Below are 22690 nucleotides of genomic sequence, written 5' to 3'. Positions count from 1 at the left end.
TACACCAGATGTTCAATTTTACCCTCTAATTAAAAATTGTACGAAAAACACCCCAAACTCTTTCTATTTATGGTAAAAAGTGAGATTTCAATATTCTCTCTTATTATTTACTATACATCAACATTTTTACAAATATGGGAAAATCAACTTTTCCAACTGCATAATCTTTCAAATCCCCCTTTTTTTTTTTTTTTTACTTTTAACTCAACCAATTTGACTCATCACCTAAATCTTCCCCCCATACCTACTACATGTCTTCTTTTTCTTTCAAGTGGAACAAACAAACAAATAAAATAAATAAATAAATAAGTAATGAATTTGGGCATCATTGTCACAGTTTGGCACCACCAAGTATAGCCATATTCTGCCAATTTGAATCAAGAAGAGTTTCCAATGACTTGGATTTCTTCTTTCTGACTTGTCCGGCTTCTTTAAGTAACTCTGCCAACCTTCGTTTCTCGTCGTCAACATCGGGATTTGCAGTCCCAAGCTTATCTTCTCGCATTTCAACAAGATATTCTAGTATTTGAATTGCGTCATTTGACCTGCAGGTAATTAAAAAGGAACAATTTTGAATATATAATGTTCAATTGTGATGTCGAAATTAGATTCTTTTATTACCTCCCCAAAGCGTCGTAAGTGCCAGCAAGATTGCTATAGACTGCAAGGGTGTCCGGGTGATATGGTCCATATTCAGTTTCCAATATGTGCATGGCTTCTTCAAATGCATATGCAGCCTCTTCAATGGCATAAAGTTGAACACAGGCTAGCCCCATTTGGTTAAGAGCAATGCCAAACAGAGCAGATTTCTTCTCTCCGATTTCCCTAAACTTTGATATGGCATTTTTGAATGATTTATAAGAATCTGAGTAATTCCCAATCATATAGTATAGAACACCCATTTGAGCTTCTATTCCTGCAATTGTACTATGCTGGCCTTTTCCATCTGCATGTAAGGTCAAAGCCTTTTGGAGTAGCTTCAGAGCTTGCTCTGGCTCATTCATTGACTCGTATATGGCAGAAACATCGATAAGTCCACTACTTATCTCTTCCGGTGGACTACCTTGAACTGGTTTTGCGTAAATTCTAAGTGCATTCTCACAGTAAGATTTTGCCTCCCTTAGTTTTCCACTCTTTTGGTACAATTCCCCCAAACGGACAAAAACTGAAGCAACAGATGGATGGTTTTCTCCTTTTGTTGACTTGAACACTGTCAAGGCTTTCTGATAAGCGAAAACAGCTTCGTCGAATCGAATCAAGGATAGATATGCATCCCCAATGCTGCAATCTATAGCTGCCATTTCAGCTTCTTGTCCATTAGCTGACATTGCCATGCTTGCCAAGACATATTGCTCAAGTGCAGCTTCATAATCTCCTTTTGAGTCTGAAATAAGCCCCAGTAGCCTTCTATCAGCCGCCTCTTCTAGGGAGGCTGGAGATTGACTGTTTTTATGAATTTCAAGAGCCAGTAGACAAAGGTTTTCAGCCTCGTCAAATTGAAGTGCTTGAAGATGGGCTTCGGCCACATACCTGCAAGTCTCACCAAGTCTACAGTCCTTCTCCCCTAGGACTTGTCTTTGAATCTCCAACCCAGCTGAATAAAAAAGGATCGAATTCTCAATCTGGCCAATCGTGGCGTAAGTATCTCCCAGCTGCATGCAACCGGAAAACTTGGCAAGTGCGTGGTTTTGGCCTTCCTCGAGAGATGGTATCTCGATCGCTTGTTCTAGAATGGGTATCACTTCACTGTATTGGCCAAGGTTACAGTAAATTGCAGCTATAATATGCAAACACATGACCATGTCCAGATTGGGTTTCCCATCTGAGGAATTCTCAAAGGCTCTCAATGCTCTAAGGGCTAAGTCAAGAGCCTTGTTAATATTGTCACCTGAAGAAATCAATTCCCTCACTTGTTTTAGCAAATAAGGCCCAATATATTCTGCTTCAATAGGATTCCCATTTCCATTTCGAGGTTTGTCCAATCCAACGGGAGGAATCTTCTCGTTACTCTTCGTCGGATGGATTGCATTTGGCTTCCGGGTAGTCTTCACATTTTGCTTGGCTGCTGGAGGTGCCCCGCGAAAAGACATGCTCCTTGGGCTATTCTTCGGCGATGACGAATCCGTGGCTGTAAGGCTAGAGACTCTCTTTGATTGTGGCGAAGGCAAAGATGCAACTCTAGGGAGACCTTTCCTTTTCGGTAGAGTTCCTTTCTTAGGAGTAGATGAATCATTTTCAGCTTCTTCTCCTCTTCTCTCTACCAACGTCTCTTTAGCCTTTTCAACCTCTGTAAAACCTCCTCCTCCTCCAGCAAGAAAACGTAATTCAGAGTCAATTCTCGATTCCTGCCCGTACGATAGAAAGCTTTGCCCTGATGGGGATTGATCAGAGCTTTGCATATCGCAAACATTTCGATAGAGCTGGTCAATGGAGGTGTCAAAACCTCTTCCGTCTTCCAAGGCTATGTCAATGGAGTCATAATCATGGCTGTTGCTTCCACTGCTGAATGGACTCCTGGGAGAAGACTCTCTAAAGTTGGCCTTTTTAGGAAGATAGTATTCATTTTGTTCACTTTCCATCGTCGTCATCTCTCCATTTGATTTATCCATACCCACCTATTATCAAAAAAAAGAAAATGATCGAACAGGTGGTGTGCAGTTGGGTAATAGAAACGAATGAAAACAATTAAGCCAAAATTAAGAAACCCATTTGAGTAACTGAATAATAAATTGTGAATAACCAAGATTGAATACAGATACATATCAAAGCATTCAATTCAAGATTAATTTGTTTCCATAACCCATGTTTGAATGGAAGTAATAAAAAGAAACAGAGAAAGAGAAAGAACATCATACCCAATTATCAATTAACTGTTGTGTGCAAATCTCCTCAGGGATTATTAACGTATATAAAGGATGATGATGATGATGATGATGAAGATAGTAGAGGAAATGGGGGTTGATGAAGATTGAAGGAAAGGAGGATTTGGAAAGTTAATACGGCTTTGATTGAAACAGAGATTTGAACAAATTAAATTCTAGAGGCGCAAATATGCTTGTATAGGTAGAGAGAGAAAGAGAGAGAGATAGAGAGAGAAAGAGAGGCAAATATGAAGGCGACCTCTCTCCCACCACCACCGTCTCTGCAACCGCCGGATTCGCGGTTTCCATGTCCCTTTTATGCTTTTCCCGCTGTGACTCTCTCTCTACTCTCTCTCCTAATGTGCGGAATTAACGGCTATTCAACGCCAAAGGGACTTGCAACCGTTCGATTGACGGAGATATGATCAATGGACTGTAATAAATGATAATCCTTTCATAATATGAAAACTGACAATTTCATTTTTCTCGAAAAACTAAAATAAAACTGACAATTTCATTTGACTGCTACGTGGCAAGATTTTACTGGGCCGTTTTCCTAGCTGGCTTACTTCTTTTGGTGTGGCGTGCCACCATATTACACGACTCGAGGTAAAGATTATTTATTTTTAATATAAATTTTCTAAATTATATTTAAAAATAGTGTACATAATTAAAATAAATAAAGGCAAATATAAAATCTAATACTTTGGTACATGGGTCAAAAAGTATTAGGTGAAGATTCCATTTTTGATATTGGTTGGTGTTGATGAATTTGGCTAATTCACCGTTTTTAATAAATAAAGTTTAGGTGATGTTTTTAAAAAGTATAATAGATATTATTAATTGTATTATTGAGACTTGTTTTGGAGACAAATATATTTTAATATTTAAAGAAATAGATGGAGGTCTTAAATTAGCTAGTATTAAACAGGCACCAAATCAAAGAATCTTAACAAAAAAAAGAACAAATAATCAAATGATTGAGATGTTTAGCATTTAGGTTTTCTTTTTATGTCTAGTGAATTATTAAAAGAAGAAATAACAAAATAGGTGTACCAAATTATGAATGTCTATTTAATTATAGAAGTTGACGAATAAATAACATTCATTTTTTATACACAAGTATTATTTGTTAAACTAGCATTTAGCCCGTGCATTTGCACGAGTAATAATATAAAACACCGTGAAAAAAATTACGGATAACATTTTTAATTTTATTTTTAACCGTTTTAAGTTTATGGGTGGATCAACCCACAATCCGACTCAAGCATCTATTTACTCAACATCATTATATATTAGTTAGTTAAAGAGTTGAACTTATATTAATATTAAAACGTCCCGCTTTATCAAATTTGTTGTTGAATTTAAAATATAAAGTCTTTGTAGCCTAGTTGGTTAAAGAGTTGTACTTGTTTTGTTAGGTTGTAAGTTCGAAACATACTTCTTGCATTTTTTATTTTATTTTTAACCGTTTTAATTTAAAACGGGTCAACCCACAATCCGACCCAAGTATCCAAATTAACCACAGCTCTCGACCCGGCAATCCGGACACTTTAAAAATTAAATATCATTATATATATAGATATAGATATGAGTAAAATATAAAGTTTTTTTTTAATTTAAAAACTCTCCTATATATCACTTAACTATCTTCATTTAAGAAAAAGTAAAGTATTTATGTGTTAATACTTGAATATTCTTCTTACTTAATTGTAAAGGACTTATTATTGGTGAAAAATGAGCTAGGTATAATTGAAAGGGACTTGTGGGCAAGAATACAAAAAATTGATCAATGATAAAAAAAAATTGAGCTACTAGATAGTCTAGATTAAATGGTAGCTCAAGAATTATTTTGTCTGTTTTTGGTGAATTGTTAAATGATCGGATTCTTTGGAAGATTGATAGTGAGTCTTTCTGAGGAGGCCCTAATTTTTTCCACTTTATGTTCCATATTATTACGAGGTAGACCTAATTTCTCCCTTTCGGGATAAAATAAAGAGCGATCTTTACCTAACCAATTATCACCATTTACGGATCATGAATAGATCACTCAGGTTCGGGTCCATAACTAGCAACAATTAAGTAAAAGCATAATTTGAAAACATCTGGTATCTTGGTGGTCAAGAAAGGTTTATTCTCTTCAACCTTACAATCAAGGAACAATAATATAGTACTAGTTTTTCCCCAAAAAAATAATATATTACTAGTTGAATAAGTATAAATTTGTCTCTAAATCTATGGCACAATAATAATACACATTCACTGTGATAGGTTGCAACTCATGATGATCATAATCAGAGCATTGAGAAGAATTTGTGGGCTTCATAGAATCGCTCCAAGACAACATTAAAGAGAGGATGAATGGGCTCCAACAAATTGGAGTGTGGACCTAATACTGCCCTTGGTAAAGGCAGAGACCCCGCTGCATTAGACAAGCTATATTGACACACTGATAAACCGCTCAAACAGTAACATGTGTGGTAATAATCTTTGTGCTTCCCCGGTTTATCTCTAAGTCCCCCTTCTTCATCCTGCACCCATCATAACATTTAGCCCCTATCTATTACACCTTCTCAAATATTGCCATCTCAATCATAAATAAAGGTAACTCTACCTGACAGCACAATATAATATACTGCTGCAAGGCCATGCTTTGAAAGAGAGGCTCCAATTCAGCATGTTGCTTCGCAAATCTCAGCCCGATATTGAAGTATTTTGCCCGTTCGACAACATTCTTTCCATCTTCTGGAAGATTTAAAAGAATAAACAATTTAGCTTGGTCACTCCGAACCCCTTTGTAAAAAATAAAATTTACCTTCTTGGTTAATGCAACAGGACAAATCTGCAGGAAACGAGTTCTCTTCCAATGAGAGCTCATTATCGGAATCAGCAAGGCTATGGGCACTGTCTGTACTGCTTTCATCTGCATCGTCTGAAAGCAGTAATTGTTCATATATGACCGAGTGCAACTGTTGCGCCAGTGCAAATATTGCTCCCTGCATTTATTGTTATTTCATCAACAAATAAGAATAAATAAACAAATAAAATAAAAATAATGGTATACCTGCCAGAAAGAATAGCAGCCGTCAACCAACTTATTTGTCCTCCCTTGGAATCCTCCTTCAATTCCTTGCCTAAACACCACCCAGTTCTTATGTGATCACAGACAACACACTGTTTAGATTACTATCACAAAAGGCAATAACTATAATAATGAAATTAGTAAACTTACAATTAGTTTAGGCAGATCTAAGCGATGAACCTCGTCAATCAGTACCATTGCTGCTAGACCACAAAAGGTGTACCTAGCATCATATGGACCACATTACAGTAAGCTAGTGCAATTTCTTGTTCAAGAGGAAGGAACCAAAACTAAGATCCATAAGCTCGTGCAGAACATATTGAGAAAACAAGCTTGTTGAAGTATAGATGATTGAATGTAAAAGAAACAGAGACAATAAAATTGTGAAACATACCCACCGTGAGCTTCAGAACCTGGTTCACCTGCAATACCGCCTTCATAGGTCTGACAACTGCAGGGTGGTTAATGATTAAGCAAACAATTAAGTGAACAATTAATTAATCATGTTGGCCAGCATAAATACACCTTTGAAAAAATTAAATTGTCTAACAGAAAAGGAAAGCCAGCTTTGTGTGAGATTTGGACACCTAGCATAGACGTGTATGTTAAAATTTGAGAAATTGGTAGGCGAACCTTAGGATGTAATCTCCAACATTTTGAGCAACTCTGCAATCCAGAATGTTCAGAGCACTAGCAACCTGTACATAGCAGAGAATTGAAGGTATCAAGCAAAGTAAAGGACAGTAACAGAATTCAAGAAAGTGGAAAAAGTCGAGACATTCAAATTAAAGTTCTCACATATGTTATAACATCATCTACAATAAGCCATTTCTCAAATCAAATTAAAAACACACATAAAAATGTATCCAGATGAACTACATCTTATTATGAATTGTTTTTAAATAGGCTCAAGCACCTTACTCTCCTATTAGTTTTATTGATGTATAAAATAATGTGAACGTTAAAGAAATGATCGTGAATAGGATTTCTACAAAACATACGGAAATTGCAGTATAGCAAGCTCGAACATCTATTTCTCCACCGTCATGCATCCTGATATGTAACACAAATGATGGTTAGAGCATTGGCTAAATTATACAACAAGGGTACATTCATGACTGACTCAACAATTGAGATGATTGAATGTTGTATTATATATAATATAGGGGTAGAAACTCCCATATCAACTTCGAAAAAATGCAACAAGAAAATACTAATCTTAAAAGTTCATTTAGCTGAATTAGACTTGACGTGCTGATGTTCACACCTGAAGGCTCCGGTTGGGTCCTTTATTTTCAGCAAGAATTCATACGTCTTATCTCTGAAAACATCAGTAGCAAAAGAATCAAGGATAAAGATAGTTAAAAAGGTCCCAAGAGAAAATAAGCACTGTTTGAACATGAGCAAGAGTAATCACCTATTGATAGATGATAAAGCTTGGGCACTACCCAAAGTTATAAGTGAATTCACTGCAGCATATGTTGTAGCAAGATGGGGTAACTGTGAGAGACAAAGCAGTAAAATACATACTAGTCAATATACTTTATAATTAAATTCAGCATAGGAGGACAATTCAATCAATCACACAAGGAAACCAGAAGCAATGTCGAACATCAAAAAGAAAAATAAAGGAAACAGTCATAATAGATAGTAAAGTTGGTCTAATAAGAAACATCAATTCAGTTCCAGCATGTCATAAGATTAAGGTATGAGGTCGTGCATGAACGGATATAACACAATCTCATCCTATAACAAGCTCGCAAAGAATGCAGGTTCAGAATAAAAGATAAATTGGAGGGCAAAGTCTGGGAAAAGAATAGTTACTCACTTGTCCAGGTCCACCGCCATATCCACCAGATGGATGCTGATGATTACAAGAAAAAGAATGATCATGAGATAAGTGATAAATCAGCTTACTGAACTGGAAATATAAACAATTTCTAATGACCAATTCCAATCAAATAAAGTTCATATTATTATTTAGATACCGATAACTTATGTTAACGTTAAAGTTTACATCTACCTGGCAACGACTTAGGAAGTCAATCACATTCTTTTCTAGTTCAGGCTCAACTGATTCTCCAAGTAAAGCAATGGAATGGAGGATCCAATAACATAGCCATGGTCGGCTGTAAATAAGCAAAGTCTAGCCATAAGTAATTATGACATATTTATAAGGAAGCATATTTGTAAAGAAGAAAAGATAGCTACTTGGAATCCAAGACGACAAACGAGGAATTGAGTTGTCCGAGGCCTTTGGTCAGATACTCGATATGGGTATCCCGTTGAATTTCCAACCTTCACAGATGAATAAGTTCCATGAAAATCTTGAAGAAATAGGAAGCATAAAGATCAATTTTTTTTTGAGAGAGATGATTACATGACTTTCTGTGCGCTTTGAGGAATACTCATAAAGAGATTGAACATCTCGAAGATCTTATACTCCACCATACATTGCTGATGCTGCGTCGCCGTTAGTCTACCGTACTCCGGCGGCTCCATTCGATCGATCACCACTTCTACTTTAAATATTTAGCTTCGCACTCAAATCTCGATTTATCTTTCTCCTCTTGACTATGAAATCTAGTGAGTTTCTCTAAGATAATTCAGACTACAGATGTAATATACCCTTTCCAAAATCTAAGGAACCCTAATATAATTGTATATATACATATATATAAATATACACATATATAATAAAATAAAATAAAATTTCAATATAATAAATATATATATTACAAGTGTTTATAATTTAAAATGCAATAATATATTTGAAATATATAGTATAAAAATAAAATAAACCACTTATATTTATAAAAAATTCTTTCAATTGTTATTTTAATATGTATCTTAATTTTAATTTAATTTATTATATTGTTAATATTTAAATTAATAAATAATTAATTATCATAAAAATATTTTTTTAAATAAATAATAATGCTATATGGTTTTTTATTTTTTGTATGATTTTTTTTTATATTTAACCCATGTATTTATATATAAACATTAATTAATAATTAATATTACCAAAATAAATAACAAAATTATTTAAATTGATAATTACATAATATAATAAATAATATTATAAGTTTAATAAAAATAAATAGTTTGATTCAGCTTATAATTTATTTATTTTTTATTTTTTTATAATATTTAACTTATTTTAATTGTTAATATTAAACCATTAAACTTTTGATTAAAATTATACTATGTTAATTTATTTTTTATATTTGTAATAATATTTAATAATTAAAATGTCATTTCGTCTCTTATCCTTTCCCATAATTTCTCTCCTTCTATTATTCTTTCTTTTTATTATCTAATTTTAATCTATTTTTTAATTTACTCATTATAAAAATTTTAAAATTTATTCTATTAATCTTTTTCAACTAATATTTTATAAAATCTATAAAAACTTAATATATTTTAATTTTATTTTGTTCATATTTTTAATATTTTTATATCTAAAATACATAATTAATTATTTAGACAAAATAATATTATATTATATTATTTTAAATAATAAATATACAAAGGTGAATATATATATATATATATATATATATTTAAATTTGTGTATTTAGATAAATGTTTTTGTGTGCTGAAAAAAGAGTTTAAATTTATATTTTATTATTATAATAATTTTATATATATTAATTTAATAATTATATATAATTAAATAAATAAAAAAAATATAATAATAAATATAAAAGAGAAATGAGAATTAATAAAAAAAAAATGCAAGAACTAATAATATTGAAATTTGAATTTAAAACTAGAAGATAGAGATAAAGAGAAAATTATTTTTAAATACAAATTTGTTTGATAATATTTTTTATTGATTTATTAATTAAAATTAATGACATTATTACCTCTTTTACATGTAGAAAAAATATATAATGAGAGTGATTTCATATTAATCTAAAAATAAATTTTATAGCAAAAAAAAATTATTAATATTTTCTATCAACGTATTTAATATTTTAAAATTATTATTTTATTTATTTACTATTTTTATTTATTTATTTAATATTAAAATTTATATTAATACAGTTTTTTAAAATTATTATAAAAGAATAGTAGAGTTAATTAATGCATTTAAAATGTTAGTAAATGATAATTTTTCTTTTGAAACAATAAATAAGAAGATAAAAGTAAATAAATCAAATAAAAACTCTTAATAAACTTTTAATAAGTTCAAGGTCTTGTTTAAAAAAATATATAAATATAATTAAAAATCACTTCAATCACTGAATTATAATATTAAAATAATCTTATTTCAAACCAATTCTAATACTTAAAAATTGTATTATTATATAGTGATAAATTATATTTTTTAAATAAATAAAAATATTTTAATATTTTATTTAGTGAAATGAATTATATATTTAATAAATAAAATAAAATAATTGTTAATTTGTTTGAAATTATTTAGAAAAATATGCATGTTAGCTATTCTTGTTTAAGTTTAAATTTTCAAACTAGTTTATCTATTTTTTGTTTCTAGATTAATATAATTTACTATTTAAACACAATTATTTTTTTATATGTATTTTAATATTTTTAGTAATAATATAATTTATTATTAAATATATTTTAAATTTATTATTATTTATATAATTAAATTATTTTTTACATAATATAATATGATAAAGTATATAATATAATTGTTTCTCACTATTATATATTTTATGAATTAGCAATTATCAAGTCCGTATATTATATTGAGTGAAACGTAATTTAAAAAAAAATAAATTAAAAAATATAATTTTATTTAGATAATTATAATTTGAATAATCCTAATAAATTCAAATTTAATCCAATTCGATCTCAATTCAATTTGAATTAATATTTCGAATTTGGATCAGATTGTATTTCGAATATATCCCTATATATAATATAATATATATTTAAAATAAAAGTAAAAAGTTAATTTAAAAAAAAGTTAAATGTATCCATCTTGATATATCCCTATATATAATATAATATATATTTAAAATAAAAGAAAAGTAAAAAGTTAATTTAAAAAAAAGTTAAATGTATCCATCTTGAATATATCCCTATATATATAATATAATATATATTTAAAATAAAATAAAAGTAAAAAAATTAATTTTAAAAAAAAGAGTTAAATGTATCCATCTTGAATATACATTCATATACATTTTTAATATTTTATACATTAAATGAAGTTATTAATAAGTAGATAAATATTATGGGTGTAAAAGTGAATAAAGTCAATCAAATAAAATATTGATTTTATTTTAACATCAAAAAGATATCACCTTTAGATAAGTGATGGTGACACATGTTGATATCACCTTGAGATCATCGGTTTGGTTTGAGTGTTTAAAATGTATGCAATGGGTTAAGGATCTTTTCATCATCCCAAACTCCTGAACAAAGAGACAGTGAGAGATTTTAGCAACTGAAGAAGAAAGATATGGCAATCGTCCATGTAGTGATGGTACCCTTTGTGGCATTTGGTCATATGATTCCATTTCTCGAATTGGGCATATCTTTGGCCAAATCTGGTTCAATCAAAATCTCTTTCATTTCAACTCCTAAAAACATTGACAAGCTCAGGCCCCGAGTTCCCCCAGCTTTAGACCATCTCATTAACCTCGTCGCCCTGCCGTGGCCCTCTGTCGATCTTCCCTTGCCGGCCGGTATCGAGTCCACCGCCGACATTCCCCTTGAGAAAAGCCAGTTCTTGAAGGTAACCACCCATATATAATTTTGAACCAATTACCCCTGTTTTTTCTTTTGCTAACCTCATCTCCCCTTTACTTAACAGATAGCCTACGACCTTCTAAAACAACCGTTCAAGAATTTCGTCACCCAAAACTCGCCGGACTGGATCCTTGTAGACGGCCTCGCTCATTGGGCAAGTGAAGTCGCCGTGGAATGCAACATTCCCAGCATTCTCCTTTCTATCTTCTGTGTCGCCACAAGCGTCTTCTTTGGTCCGCCGGAATATCTCCATGGCGACGGCCAAAAACTCCTCCGATCATCACCTGAAAGTCTCACGTCGCTGCCTCCGTGGATAGATTTCCCCTCAACCCTAGCTTACCCTTCTTGTCATAGTGCCGGAATTTTCTTCGGATTCTTCGGAGATAACGCCTCGGGAATACCCGACGCTCATCGGGTCGCAAAAGTCACGACCACTTGTAAAGCGATCGCAGTACGTAGTTGCAGGGAACTCGAAGGCGAGTATATAGATTTGCTGGGGAAATTAACCGGAAAACGTATAATTCCTGTTGGGTTATTCCCGCCGTCACCGCCAGAGAACCTTAGAGAGATCGAAAAGGACGAGGTACGTAATTATTTAATTAAGATATTAATCATTTTATCTTAAGATTGATGATAATTCTCGTTATAATAATTCATTATTTTTATAACAAAGGCGTATAAATGGTTGGAAAAGCTAAAGCCCAAATCGGTAGTTTACGTGAGCTTTGGCAGCGAATGGAAAGTGACGAAAGAACAAGTGAATGAAATAGCAAATGGACTTGAGAAATCTGGTGTTCAATTTCTTTGGACATTGAGAACACCCATTTGGTCCGTCGAGACCGGCGTGGAAGTCTTGCCGCCGGGGTTCGTTGATCGGACCTCCGACCGAGGGAGGACCTACATTGCCGATTGGTTTCCCCAGATGGAAATCCTTTCCCACCCATCAATCGGAGGCTGTCTATTTCATGCAGGTTATGGGACGGCGGTAGAATCGTTACAATTTGGACATTGTTTGATAACACTTCCATTGGTGTTTGACCAACCATTGGTGTCAAGAATGTTAGTGGATAAGGGACTAGCTTTGGAAGTGGAGAGGAAAGAAGATGGGTCTTTTGATGGGGACGCCATAGCTAGAGCTTTGAAACGTGCCATGGGCTCACAGTTAGGGGAAGCTGGAGAAGAAGAACTCATAGCAAGGGCAAGTGAAATTTCTAAGGCATTGAGGGATCAGAAACAGAATGATGAATATCTTAATGATTTGGTGGAGTTTCTCATAAATGGGTAAAATATCTTAAGTTATAGTCTTTTGTTTTCATACCCAAAATCCAAATTAAAAACAATGATCATGTGAGCATGTTGTTTGTATTTCTGGTTGAATAAACTTAAATTAAAATGTTTTTTTTTTTTTTTTTAATTTTAGTATTTCTAAAATAATAATAATAGTTGTAAAGGTGAGTGTGATATTCAAGAGATTTGATTGAGAGACTTATTTAATATGCATCCTAACTTATTTTGGTATTTGAAAAATCAAACATTTGAAGACTCAATGTTTTTCTATACATTTGTAAGAATTCATTTGAGATGAATAAGAAAAATATTTTGCCTCTTATTACCAACAAATTGGTATCAGAGCGGCAGAGCCATTGTGTGTGAGTTAAGCGTGAGAGAACCTGTTGCTAAGGATGACAACGTGTATCATATTCGTCGGGTAGTGAAATACCTATCCCCGAATTCGATTTCTATTTTACTACCCGACCCCGACTGTTATTAATATTTTTATCCTTATCCCCGATTCTTCGGGTATCCGATTTCCGACAGGTACCCATTACCCGATTAAAACTTAAAAGATTGTAGATGTTGAAAAAGAAGAAACATAACGGTAATACATAATAAAGTTAGTAATATCAACAACTTTGTTGTGCTCAAGTGAATAAAAATGTACAATGAATGTTGGAGGAACAATTTAAAGATTGAATATGAAAAGTTTGTTGAGTTATGGAGCCTACACTTATAATAAATTCTATAAGTGTTAATTAGAGTTTATTGGGTTTGTATTTGGTTTTGGGCTTAGGCTTGACCAAGAATTATTTAGATTTATTACTTGAATGTTTACCCTATAAATATGTGATTATTAAGGGTTTACAAAGTGAGAGAAATAATTCTAGAGAGATAAAATGTGAGCTAAAAACTCAGTATTCCTTCTTCTTCTTCATAGTGAAATTTGGTGGTGGCTGAAGTGGATGTAGCTCAATTTGAGTGAACCAATATAAATTTGTGTCTTCTTGTGTTCTTCTTTCTTTCATTTTTACAGATTGTTTCAAGCTGGTCGGATTTGAGAGATATAAATCCTAACAACTGGTATCAGAGAAGCTAGACTAGATCTGAGCATTGGAAACAATGGCAAGTGAGAACAGTATAAGACATGGGATTGGAAGATTTGATGGGACAAATTATGCCTTCTAGTATAAGTTCTCAACTTTCACCAGAAGAATATGTGAAGAAAGTTCTTAGCATGCTCAACTTGTATGATGCAAAACCAGTTACTACCCCCTTAGCTAGTCACTTCAGACTATTTAAAGATCAGTTGCCTTCAACAAAGGAGGAGAAAAATTACATGACCACTGTTTCGTATGCCTCTGTCATTGGTTGTATTATGTATGCGATGGTTTGCACAAGACCAGACATAGCACATGCAGTGGGAGTTGTTAGCAGGTTTATGAGCAACCTAGGTAGACAACATTGAGAAGCAGTAAAGTGGATACTACGATACTTAAGAGGAAGTACGAGTCTTGCTTTGTGTTTTCGAAAGTATAATATGGGTTTGAAAGGATATGTTGATGCTGACAATGGTGGTGATGTTGATAGTAGGAAGAGCACAACAGGGTAAATTTATACTCTATGAGGTACTGCAATCAGTTTAGTTTCAAAATTACAGAAGATTGTTGCTCTTTCTAGTTGTGAGGCAAAGTATGTTGCTGTGATAGAGGCTGTTAAGGAGATGATGTGGTTACAACCCTTTTTGCGAGAATTGGGTCCAACGAGTTAGTTTGGAAAGATAGTTTTTTCCCAAGAAGAGCACTAGTGGCAATGAGGAAAAAAAGGACGGCCGCAGAAGTTAGGTAGGCCCGGGGATCATTGATTAGTCGAATGAGCCCATCCCTCTAGCCTATCATTTGTTGGTCGTGCTCGTAATGGTCTTGGAGTTCCTCCTTCCAAGCCAATCATAAGTCAAGCGAGATATATTGGCAGCCACAAATTATTTGATTGGAATGAAATTTGGAATGGGCTCAGGATGAACGCTGGCGGCATGCTTAACACATGCAAGTCGGACGGGCGGAAACCATAGAAAGTCGGGAACCTTCGGTTACCTTTGAATTCATTCGAGATGTGAGTCAAACCCAAATTGGGGAAGAATATGGTCCTTGGGTTCCCTTTATTGAAACTATGTTTCTTTTTATTTTTGTTTCGAAATTCTGCATCAGATTCTCCCATATCAAACCTGAGCCCTTTCTACCAGTCAGCACCATAATTCCCAAAAAGGGTGTCCACTCATGTGACATCCCTTCTGTTCACTGGGTTTGGAGAAGCGCCTATGCCTAACAAGATTAAGTGAATACCTAAAATTGTGGTCATTTTATTTCTATCTTTCCCTTTTCTCAAAAAACTCCGAATTCCGAGAAGAGTTGAAGATGGTGCAACATCGAATCCTCATTTGAAAAAATGGAAACCCTTCTTATTGGATGATCATGATACCTCCCAAAAATCGAAATTCTTGATTGGTATGAATTTCTAAAAGATGCCATTTTCTCAGTCAGCATTTCCTATTTTAGAATAATTATATACTTATAATTATTATTTTCAATTCTTCCCGACTCGAAATCCATAAAGGTCGAGAATGAACGGTCTCCCAATGAGGAGCCTTTGTCCTTTGGTTCTTAAGTGGCCGAAAAGCTTGCTTTTACTGCTATATCGGGAGTTACTCCACGTATTGCTTGACGTAAAACAGATAGTGGATTTGTTTGTCTTTTGTTGAATCTTTTTCATGGCTCGATAGATAATTTGATAAGCCAATGATTTTTTTACGAGGGAAGTGTGTTGCGATGCGACAGTAAGAGTGTCATTCATTTGACAAAGAATATTGTTTATCATGGCAGGACGAAGCATATACAAGTTCTTTATCATTTCATCCGGTCAGCTTTAGAAGATGAAGTATTTGCTCTTGAGAAGATTCACGGGAGTGAGAATCCAGCTGATATGTTGACGAAATCTGTGACAATTGAGAAATTGAAATTGTGTGCAACTTCAGTTGGTCTTCTTCGTTAAGATACCAGATGGAAAGCCGTCACCGATCGAGAGATGATGAAGTTAGTCTCCAAGTGGGAGATTGTTGAGTTATGGAGCCTACACTTATAATAAACTCTATAAGTGTTAATTAGAGTTTATTGAGTTTGTATTTGGTTTTGGGCTTAGGCCTGACCAAGAATTATTTATGTTTATTACCTGAATGTTTACCCTATAAATATGTGATTATTAAGGGTTTACAAAATGAGAGAAATAATTCTAGCGAGATAAAGTGTGAGGCAAAAACTTTGTATTCCTTCTTCTTCTTTTTAGTGAAATCTGGTGGTGGCTGAAGTGAATGTAGCTCAATTTGAGTAAACCACTATAAATCTGTGTCTTTTTGTGTTCTTCTTTATTGTATTTTTATAGATTGTTTCAAGCTGGTCGGATTTGGGAGATACAAATCCTAACAGAGTTTAGAGAGAAAAATACATTTTTTTATTAAACAAAACTTGATAATGATAAGAGAAATAAGTTTTTTTGGAAATATAAACAAAATAATGTTGGAGTGGAGTGTTGATAAGAACAAAATATTTATGATAATATTTGTAATGATGATATATTTGAAATGTCACATTAAAGTTTAATAATAATCATTTTATTTTTTATATATAGTCGAGTATCGGATTTGGGTTTCGCACACTCCCCATCCCCGATCCCGTACCTGATCGGGTACCTTCTCCCATAACTCATGCCCAACCCCAACCCCGTACCCGATTTAAAACACCTGAACTCGATTATCGGGTACCCACGGATATCGGGCATATGAATACCCATTACCATCTCTAAATGAGACGGTTTGGGGCGAAGAATGCATTTACCATCTTCTCTCCATTTTTATTCTAGGGATTTTTTAAATACCATTCCCGCCCCGTTCGATTTAAGAGAATCCCCACGGGGCACCATTAATAAAATATTTAAAAAAAAAAACATACAATAAATTATATAAACGAATTTTTTAATATAATATATATTATAATATATTGAAATTTTATATTATTATAAAAAAATAAACTTACGACTCTTATAAAATATAATGAATGAATAAATATATTAGTGATTTAATATATTTAATTATATTTATAGTGTTCGGGGCAGAATCGGGGTGAGGTCGGGGCGGGGGACACAAATACCATCCCCGTTCGGTATCGAGAAAAAACCGTTCCAAACGGGACACTTTGGTTTGGTTTTCGCGGGGCAGTTTCAAATTACCATCCTTACTTGTCAGTCTCAAAAGAGAATGTCGCGGTGTGCACTGACCGAGAGAGAAAAAAGAGCAATCGAGAGCTTTGTGAGGTGTGTGTTGAGTATAAATACTTGATAGAATTAACAGGTCTAACCAATGACATCCCGCTACCCAAGTTGACAAAAGGTGTCAACTACAACAACTGGAAGGTGCAGATGAAGACCATTTTTGGCTCCCAAGATAATTAGGATGTGGTCAAGACTGGGTATGAGGAACCGGAGAACACAGATAGGTATTCAAATGCCCAGATGAACGCATTGAAGGTCGTTCGAGCTAAAGACAGAGCGACTTTGTATCTATTATACCGATTTGTCGACGAATCTGACTTTGAGAAGATAGCTGACGCAAAATCTTTTAAAGTAGCATGTGATACACTCGAAATAACAAACAAATGAGACGAACGGGTGAAGCAAGTCCGACTTCAAACCCTTAAGGCGATCTGAAAAACATGAGGATGAAAGAGTCTGAAAACGTATTTGAGTTCATTAGTCGGGTAAAAATCGTGGTGAACAAACTAAATCGGAATGGTGAGATTTTTTCATCAAACCGAGTTGTTGAAAAGATTTTGAGGTCATTAACATATAGTTTCAAAAATATTGTATGCGCAATAAATGAATTCAAGGATCTATCAACGCTCACCATTGAAAAGCTTGTTGGGATCTTGGAAGCACATGAGAATGACAAATAAGAATGGGGGGTCCCTTGAATATGCACTTCAAGCGAAGACGACAATAAATGAAGAGAAAGTGCTCTATGTTCAGAGTACCAAAGATAGATGCCTAGGTGTTAGAGGAAGAGGAGGAAGAGAAAATGAGCAAGTCGGTCAACAGAACTCACATGACCGAGGTCAAGCTCGGGGTGACCGAACAAACACAAACAATAATATTGAGTGTTATAATTGTGGAAGGTATGAGACTATGGGCATGTTACCAAGGATTGTTACTTGATAAAATGCTACAACTACGAAAAGTTGGGTCATATTTCCAAAGATTATAGATCCGAGAAGAAAAATGAGGAACCAACAAACTTCTTTACTGAGAAAGAAAATGAAGGATTGTAGCTGGTGTTAAAAATTCCAGAAACTAAGATCTGATAACTCGTTTTGGTACTTGAACACTAGAGTAAGTAACCACATGTGTGGTGACAAAAGGTTATTCAAAATACTCTCAAAAGTGGAGTCTAGATCATTTTCTTTCGGCGATGCTTTAAAAGTAGTCGTCAAAGGTCGATGAATGATCAGGTATCAACAGAGAAATAGGGGAGTCGGAGAGATCAGAGATGTTTACTACGTACCTGATCTAAAAAGAAATATATTGAGCATGGGATAGTTGATGGAGAAAGGGTACTCGACTCTAATGAAGGACCGAGAACTACAACTGAAGGATAAACTCGGGAGGCTCATTGGCCAAGTAGAAATGAAGAAAAATCGCATGTATAAACTTAAGCTTAAAATAGTTCAAGATAAACGTATGCAACTTGATCTAGAGGATGAGGTCATGAAGTGACTTTATCGGTGGGTTGAACGAGCTGGTGAAAAAAGAGATGGTGATTGGACTGCCTAATATTATATTTGAAAAGAGGTTATGTAAAAATTTATGATCGGGAAGTAAGCGATGACTTCTTTCCCAAGTAGTTCTGAATACCGAGCAAATGAGCAACTGAGACTGATTCATACTAATTTATGTGGGCCGATAACTCCAGAATTATTCAGTGATAAAAGATACTTTTTCACTTTAATTGATGATTTCTCAAGGAAGACGTTGATTTATTTTCTAAAGGAGAAGTCATAAGTGTATGAAACCTTCCAGAAATTTAAAGTGATGATGGAGAAAGAAACAAGTAATGTCAATTAAAGTAGTCTGATCTGACAAAGAGGGTGAGTTCACTTCTATTGAGTTTAACAAATACTACGAGGAACATGGGATTAAGCGTTTCTTGACTGTGCCATATTTTCCGCAACAAAACGGTGTAGTTGAATGAAAGAACTGAATTATTCTCAATATGGTTTGATCCATGTTGAAAGGAAAAACTATGCCGAAAATGTTTTGGGAAGAGACAGTGCAATATGTTGTCTATGTGCAAAATAAATATCCACATGCAAAGCTAGGAAAGAAGATGCCTCAGAAGATTTGAAGTGGTATGAAGTCGAGTGTCTTTCATCTCAAGGTGTTAATCTAGCTTGGAAGTCTATTCGTGAGAGGGAGAACGATGTGGGTTGGACTCATGTTGTATGGTCCTCCAAAATTATTCTAAGACAACCGTTTGTGTTATGGTTGTTGTTTAGGAAGAGACTTTCAACTATGGATCATCTTAAGCGGTTTATGGATATCCCAGATTCTAAATGTCTTCTTTGTAATGACAATGAGGAGACGATGGATCATTTATTTGGTGGCTGCCTGTTTACTCTCGAGCTATGGAGACGGTTTACAAAAGCTATGGAGTTAGGTTTTTTTCCCTCTAATTGGATTGATATCAAAGAGATGGTCATTTTAAAAGCTAAAGGTAATCTTTTTCATTCAAATATGTTTAAATGTGGTTTTGCTCCTATAGTTTACCATATTTGGATGGAAAGAAATTCAAGAGTATACACGAGGTTCAGAGGTGGTGTTGATGATGTTTAGAATAGCATAAAGTTTGATTGCAATTCCCTTGTTCGGACTTGGAGACGAATTTCTAAAAATGAGCAAAATTGGTGTTTATGTCAAAATTGGGACATTAACTACTATGAAGTCACTCAATCTAGCAATTTCAAGGCGAGATCATAAAGTCATTATTGATTGTTTGTTTGAAAAGTTGTAATTCATTATGTGTTTACTCATTTGGTTTGTAATTCCAGCTTTTTAAAATTAAAGCAAATGTTTGTTTTTCTTTAATTTATGAACTCATGTAGGTTTTTTTCCTTTTGGTTTTTTTTTAATGAAATGACTATGTCATTTTCTAAAAAAAAAACAAAAAAAACTGTAGCCTAATTACATTTGCATTTTCTCCCTCAATTTGGACATGTAGCAATCTATAACATATTCTCTGGACATACATATACATTTTATTGGAAATTGTCATGTATTAGAAATTGTATTCTTGGACTAATCTCACCATGGCCCTTCGGTCACTCGAGGGACAACGAATGACTATCGGTCTTCGTTTGAATCTTCGTCGTGACTCCTACTTCTCTCTTCTTTGTTCTTCGTAACGCCCCACGGATACCATGGGGTTTTAGAATGATTTTTTCCAAATCCGATCCCCACTCAGGAAGTAAAGGGATAAATAGTTTAGTTTGATTAGTTTATTGAACCAAATACATATCTAAATCGTTGACATCGGTTTACTAAATTTTAAACGATTGGTTTGTCTATTTGATTGGTTCGATTTGAATAGTTTAAAGATCAATTTGGTCGGTTTAATTGGTTTGATACATTGTTAAATTTGTTAAAATAGATTAAATATATTTTCATGTATATGAACACATACAAATATTTTGAGGTGGGGTTAGGGTTTTAGAAAATAATCAGTACGATCGGCACGATCGACACACGACACAATCGGCACGTTAGTCACGCGAAATTTGGTCGGTTGATTTGGTAGCCGGTTACTAGAAACGTGATCGGAATCACGATCGTTAGCATATCTGACACGTTTGACACATTGGGGAAAATTGTTTAAAGTTATAAATTGTGAAATCAAGAAACATCGGTTAGGATTTGAACAGAGTCAGGAAAAGGGTCGTGAATTCTAGTCGCGAAGTTTTTGTTTGCGATCGATTGAGGTTGGTCACAGTTTGGTTCCTGGTCTAGTGTACATGGTATTATGGTATTCTATATTACTCTATTCTTTATTTGCTCTGTTTGTTACATAATTATGTATTTATATAATAATGGGAAGAAAAAATACAACAAGGTTAAGTATAAAAATTTGTTCATGAAGGTATAAAGGAGGTTGTTGAAAATGAAATTAACAGAATAGTCAAAGAAATTGTACAGGAAAAAGTACAAGAAATTCCCAAAGGTAAAATCAGTTGTTGTTCAAAAAATTGGTGAAACTAAAGTAGAAAAATATGGGAAAAAGAAGGAATATGGAAGGTCGGGTATAATGAAAGAGCAAATCTCTTTGAGTTTAAAAATCAAATCACAAAACTACTGATATATGCAAAGAAATAAGAGATTATGCTCAATAAAGAAAAAATACAACAAACAACCGTCCATTTGAATATACACTATCTTCAAGATTGAAACCTATTGAAGAATGAAGAATACGAAAAGATAGTAAACTAGTTAATGGAAACAATGAGACATGAAGTTCCCAAAATGAAAGACCTATACTATCAAGAACAATTTCAGTTGGAAGGTAAATGAAGTTCGGAAAAATAATGCAGATGATTATGCATACAAAGGTCAAATCTACTTGAGTGAGTTTAAAAACAAAGTCGAGATTCTCAACTCTCTTTTTGAATTTAAATTGACCACTGAAGTAGAGGAGAAATGAGTCAAAAAATGATAAAATGTAGTTATTGGGTCTACATAGGAAAGAACCGTGTATCTTTCCCAATCACCCAAGAAGCATTAATGAAATAATGTGAGCAGAAGGGACTGAAGAAGGTTTCTACAAACATCCATGATCTCTATTTTCTGCAATTCAAGAGGGAAACAAACTTGGATGATATTCTAAAAATTGGACATACTTATATTGGATTCAACTGTATGAAGTTGAAGTGATTGTCTGAATAATTGTGTTTTCTAAGCAAGTCAAAGGAAACAGTCAAAATATGGTTCAAGCTTAGAAACATCCCAGCACACATGTATAATGTAGAAGCTCTAAGTCACTTTACTAGTATATTAGGGAAACTATTATATATGGATCCAATTATAGAGGAAATATAGCACTTTACTTTTGCTAGAATAAGCATTGAAATGCATTTTCAAAATACATCACCAAAAAAATATTACAATTGTTGACATGAAGGAAAAGTCCACAGTCATAGAAATCTCATATGAATGGAGGCCAAACAGGTACGCTTTCTACAATATTTTCCAACATCAAATGAGAAAGAGCATAAATTCCTGAAAACTTAGGTAGTGAAAAAGCAGAAAAATGAAACGGAAGAATTAAGAATGAAAGAACATATTGTGAAAGTCAAAGACAGTGATAAAGTATACAAAAATGAGGAAACTGTAGAGGAAGAAAGTAAGGAAGAATCTGAGAAGGAAGAAAATAATGAAATTAAAAAACAGAGAATGTTGAAGAAGTTCAATCTAAAGACAAGGAAGAAAATAAGAAAAATAATAAAGCAAAAAAATAATAGAGGAGAAGGATAATGAAGAAACTAGAGTTGTTGATCCTGAAACACGCAAAACTGAAATAGAGAAAAATCATTGATAAAACTCTGAAATTTTGAAAAAGTTATTAGAGCAGACATGCATCATCATCTACTAT

At 33.6% G+C, this 22690-nt stretch overlaps 3 protein-coding genes across 3 annotated transcripts; 1 reads left to right on the top strand and 2 right to left on the bottom strand.

The window, feature by feature from the left end:
• Positions 1 to 38: 38 nt before the first annotated feature.
• Positions 39 to 3273, bottom strand: LOC124913676 (protein KINESIN LIGHT CHAIN-RELATED 2-like). Its single transcript, XM_047454086.1, has 3 exons — positions 2856 to 3273; positions 622 to 2615; positions 39 to 545 (listed from the first exon to the last, which is right to left on the bottom strand). Exons 2-3 carry the CDS (start codon positions 2607 to 2609, stop codon positions 332 to 334), a joined length of 2202 nt encoding a protein of 733 aa, XP_047310042.1. The 5' UTR covers positions 2610 to 2615; positions 2856 to 3273; the 3' UTR covers positions 39 to 331.
• A 1691-nt stretch (positions 3274 to 4964) lies between these two features.
• On the bottom strand, positions 4965 to 8567 carry LOC124914349 (protein farnesyltransferase subunit beta). The gene is made up of 14 exons (XM_047454875.1): positions 8324 to 8567; positions 8155 to 8241; positions 7967 to 8072; positions 7772 to 7807; positions 7361 to 7443; positions 7211 to 7264; positions 6945 to 6996; positions 6577 to 6641; positions 6338 to 6394; positions 6094 to 6166; positions 5926 to 6012; positions 5677 to 5857; positions 5476 to 5603; positions 4965 to 5392 (listed from the first exon to the last, which is right to left on the bottom strand). Exons 1-14 carry the CDS (start codon positions 8443 to 8445, stop codon positions 5156 to 5158), a joined length of 1368 nt encoding a protein of 455 aa, XP_047310831.1. The 5' UTR covers positions 8446 to 8567; the 3' UTR covers positions 4965 to 5155.
• A 2776-nt stretch (positions 8568 to 11343) lies between these two features.
• On the top strand, positions 11344 to 12995 carry LOC124915609 (UDP-glycosyltransferase 91A1-like). The gene is made up of 3 exons (XM_047456366.1): positions 11344 to 11662; positions 11741 to 12259; positions 12350 to 12995. The coding sequence occupies exons 1-3, from the start codon at positions 11387 to 11389 to the stop codon at positions 12959 to 12961; spliced, it is 1407 nt and encodes a 468-aa protein (XP_047312322.1). The 5' UTR covers positions 11344 to 11386; the 3' UTR covers positions 12962 to 12995.
• Positions 12996 to 22690: the final 9695 nt, after the last annotated feature.

The sequence above is a fragment of the Impatiens glandulifera genome, chromosome 9 (assembly GCF_907164915.1).
Source record: "Impatiens glandulifera chromosome 9, dImpGla2.1, whole genome shotgun sequence".
In the NCBI taxonomy this organism is placed as follows: domain Eukaryota; kingdom Viridiplantae; phylum Streptophyta; class Magnoliopsida; order Ericales; family Balsaminaceae; genus Impatiens; species Impatiens glandulifera.
Note: the sequence above shows the minus strand (reverse complement) of the source record. Positions and strands in the feature narration are given on the sequence as shown.

Excerpts from the sequence above, each read along its gene's own strand:
- LOC124914349 (XM_047454875.1), bottom strand. The coding sequence starts at position 8,445 with ATGGAGCCGCCGGAGTACGGTAGACTAACGGCGACGCAGCATCAGCAA. Across the intron at positions 7,808-7,966 it reads ACTTCCTAAGTCGTTGCCAG|CATCCATCTGGTGGATATGG; the intron begins GTAGATGTAAAC and ends TGTAATCATCAG. Across the intron at positions 6,395-6,576 it reads GTTGGAGATTACATCCTAAG|TTGTCAGACCTATGAAGGCG; the intron begins GTTCGCCTACCA and ends ACCACCCTGCAG.
- LOC124915609 (XM_047456366.1), top strand. The coding sequence starts at position 11,387 with ATGGCAATCGTCCATGTAGTGATGGTACCCTTTGTGGCATTTGGTCAT. Across the intron at positions 11,663-11,740 it reads AGAAAAGCCAGTTCTTGAAG|ATAGCCTACGACCTTCTAAA; the intron begins GTAACCACCCAT and ends TTTACTTAACAG. Across the intron at positions 12,260-12,349 it reads GAGAGATCGAAAAGGACGAG|GCGTATAAATGGTTGGAAAA; the intron begins GTACGTAATTAT and ends TTTATAACAAAG.
- LOC124913676 (XM_047454086.1), bottom strand. The coding sequence starts at position 2,609 with ATGGATAAATCAAATGGAGAGATGACGACGATGGAAAGTGAACAAAAT. Across the intron at positions 546-621 it reads ACTTACGACGCTTTGGGGAG|GTCAAATGACGCAATTCAAA; the intron begins GTAATAAAAGAA and ends AATTACCTGCAG.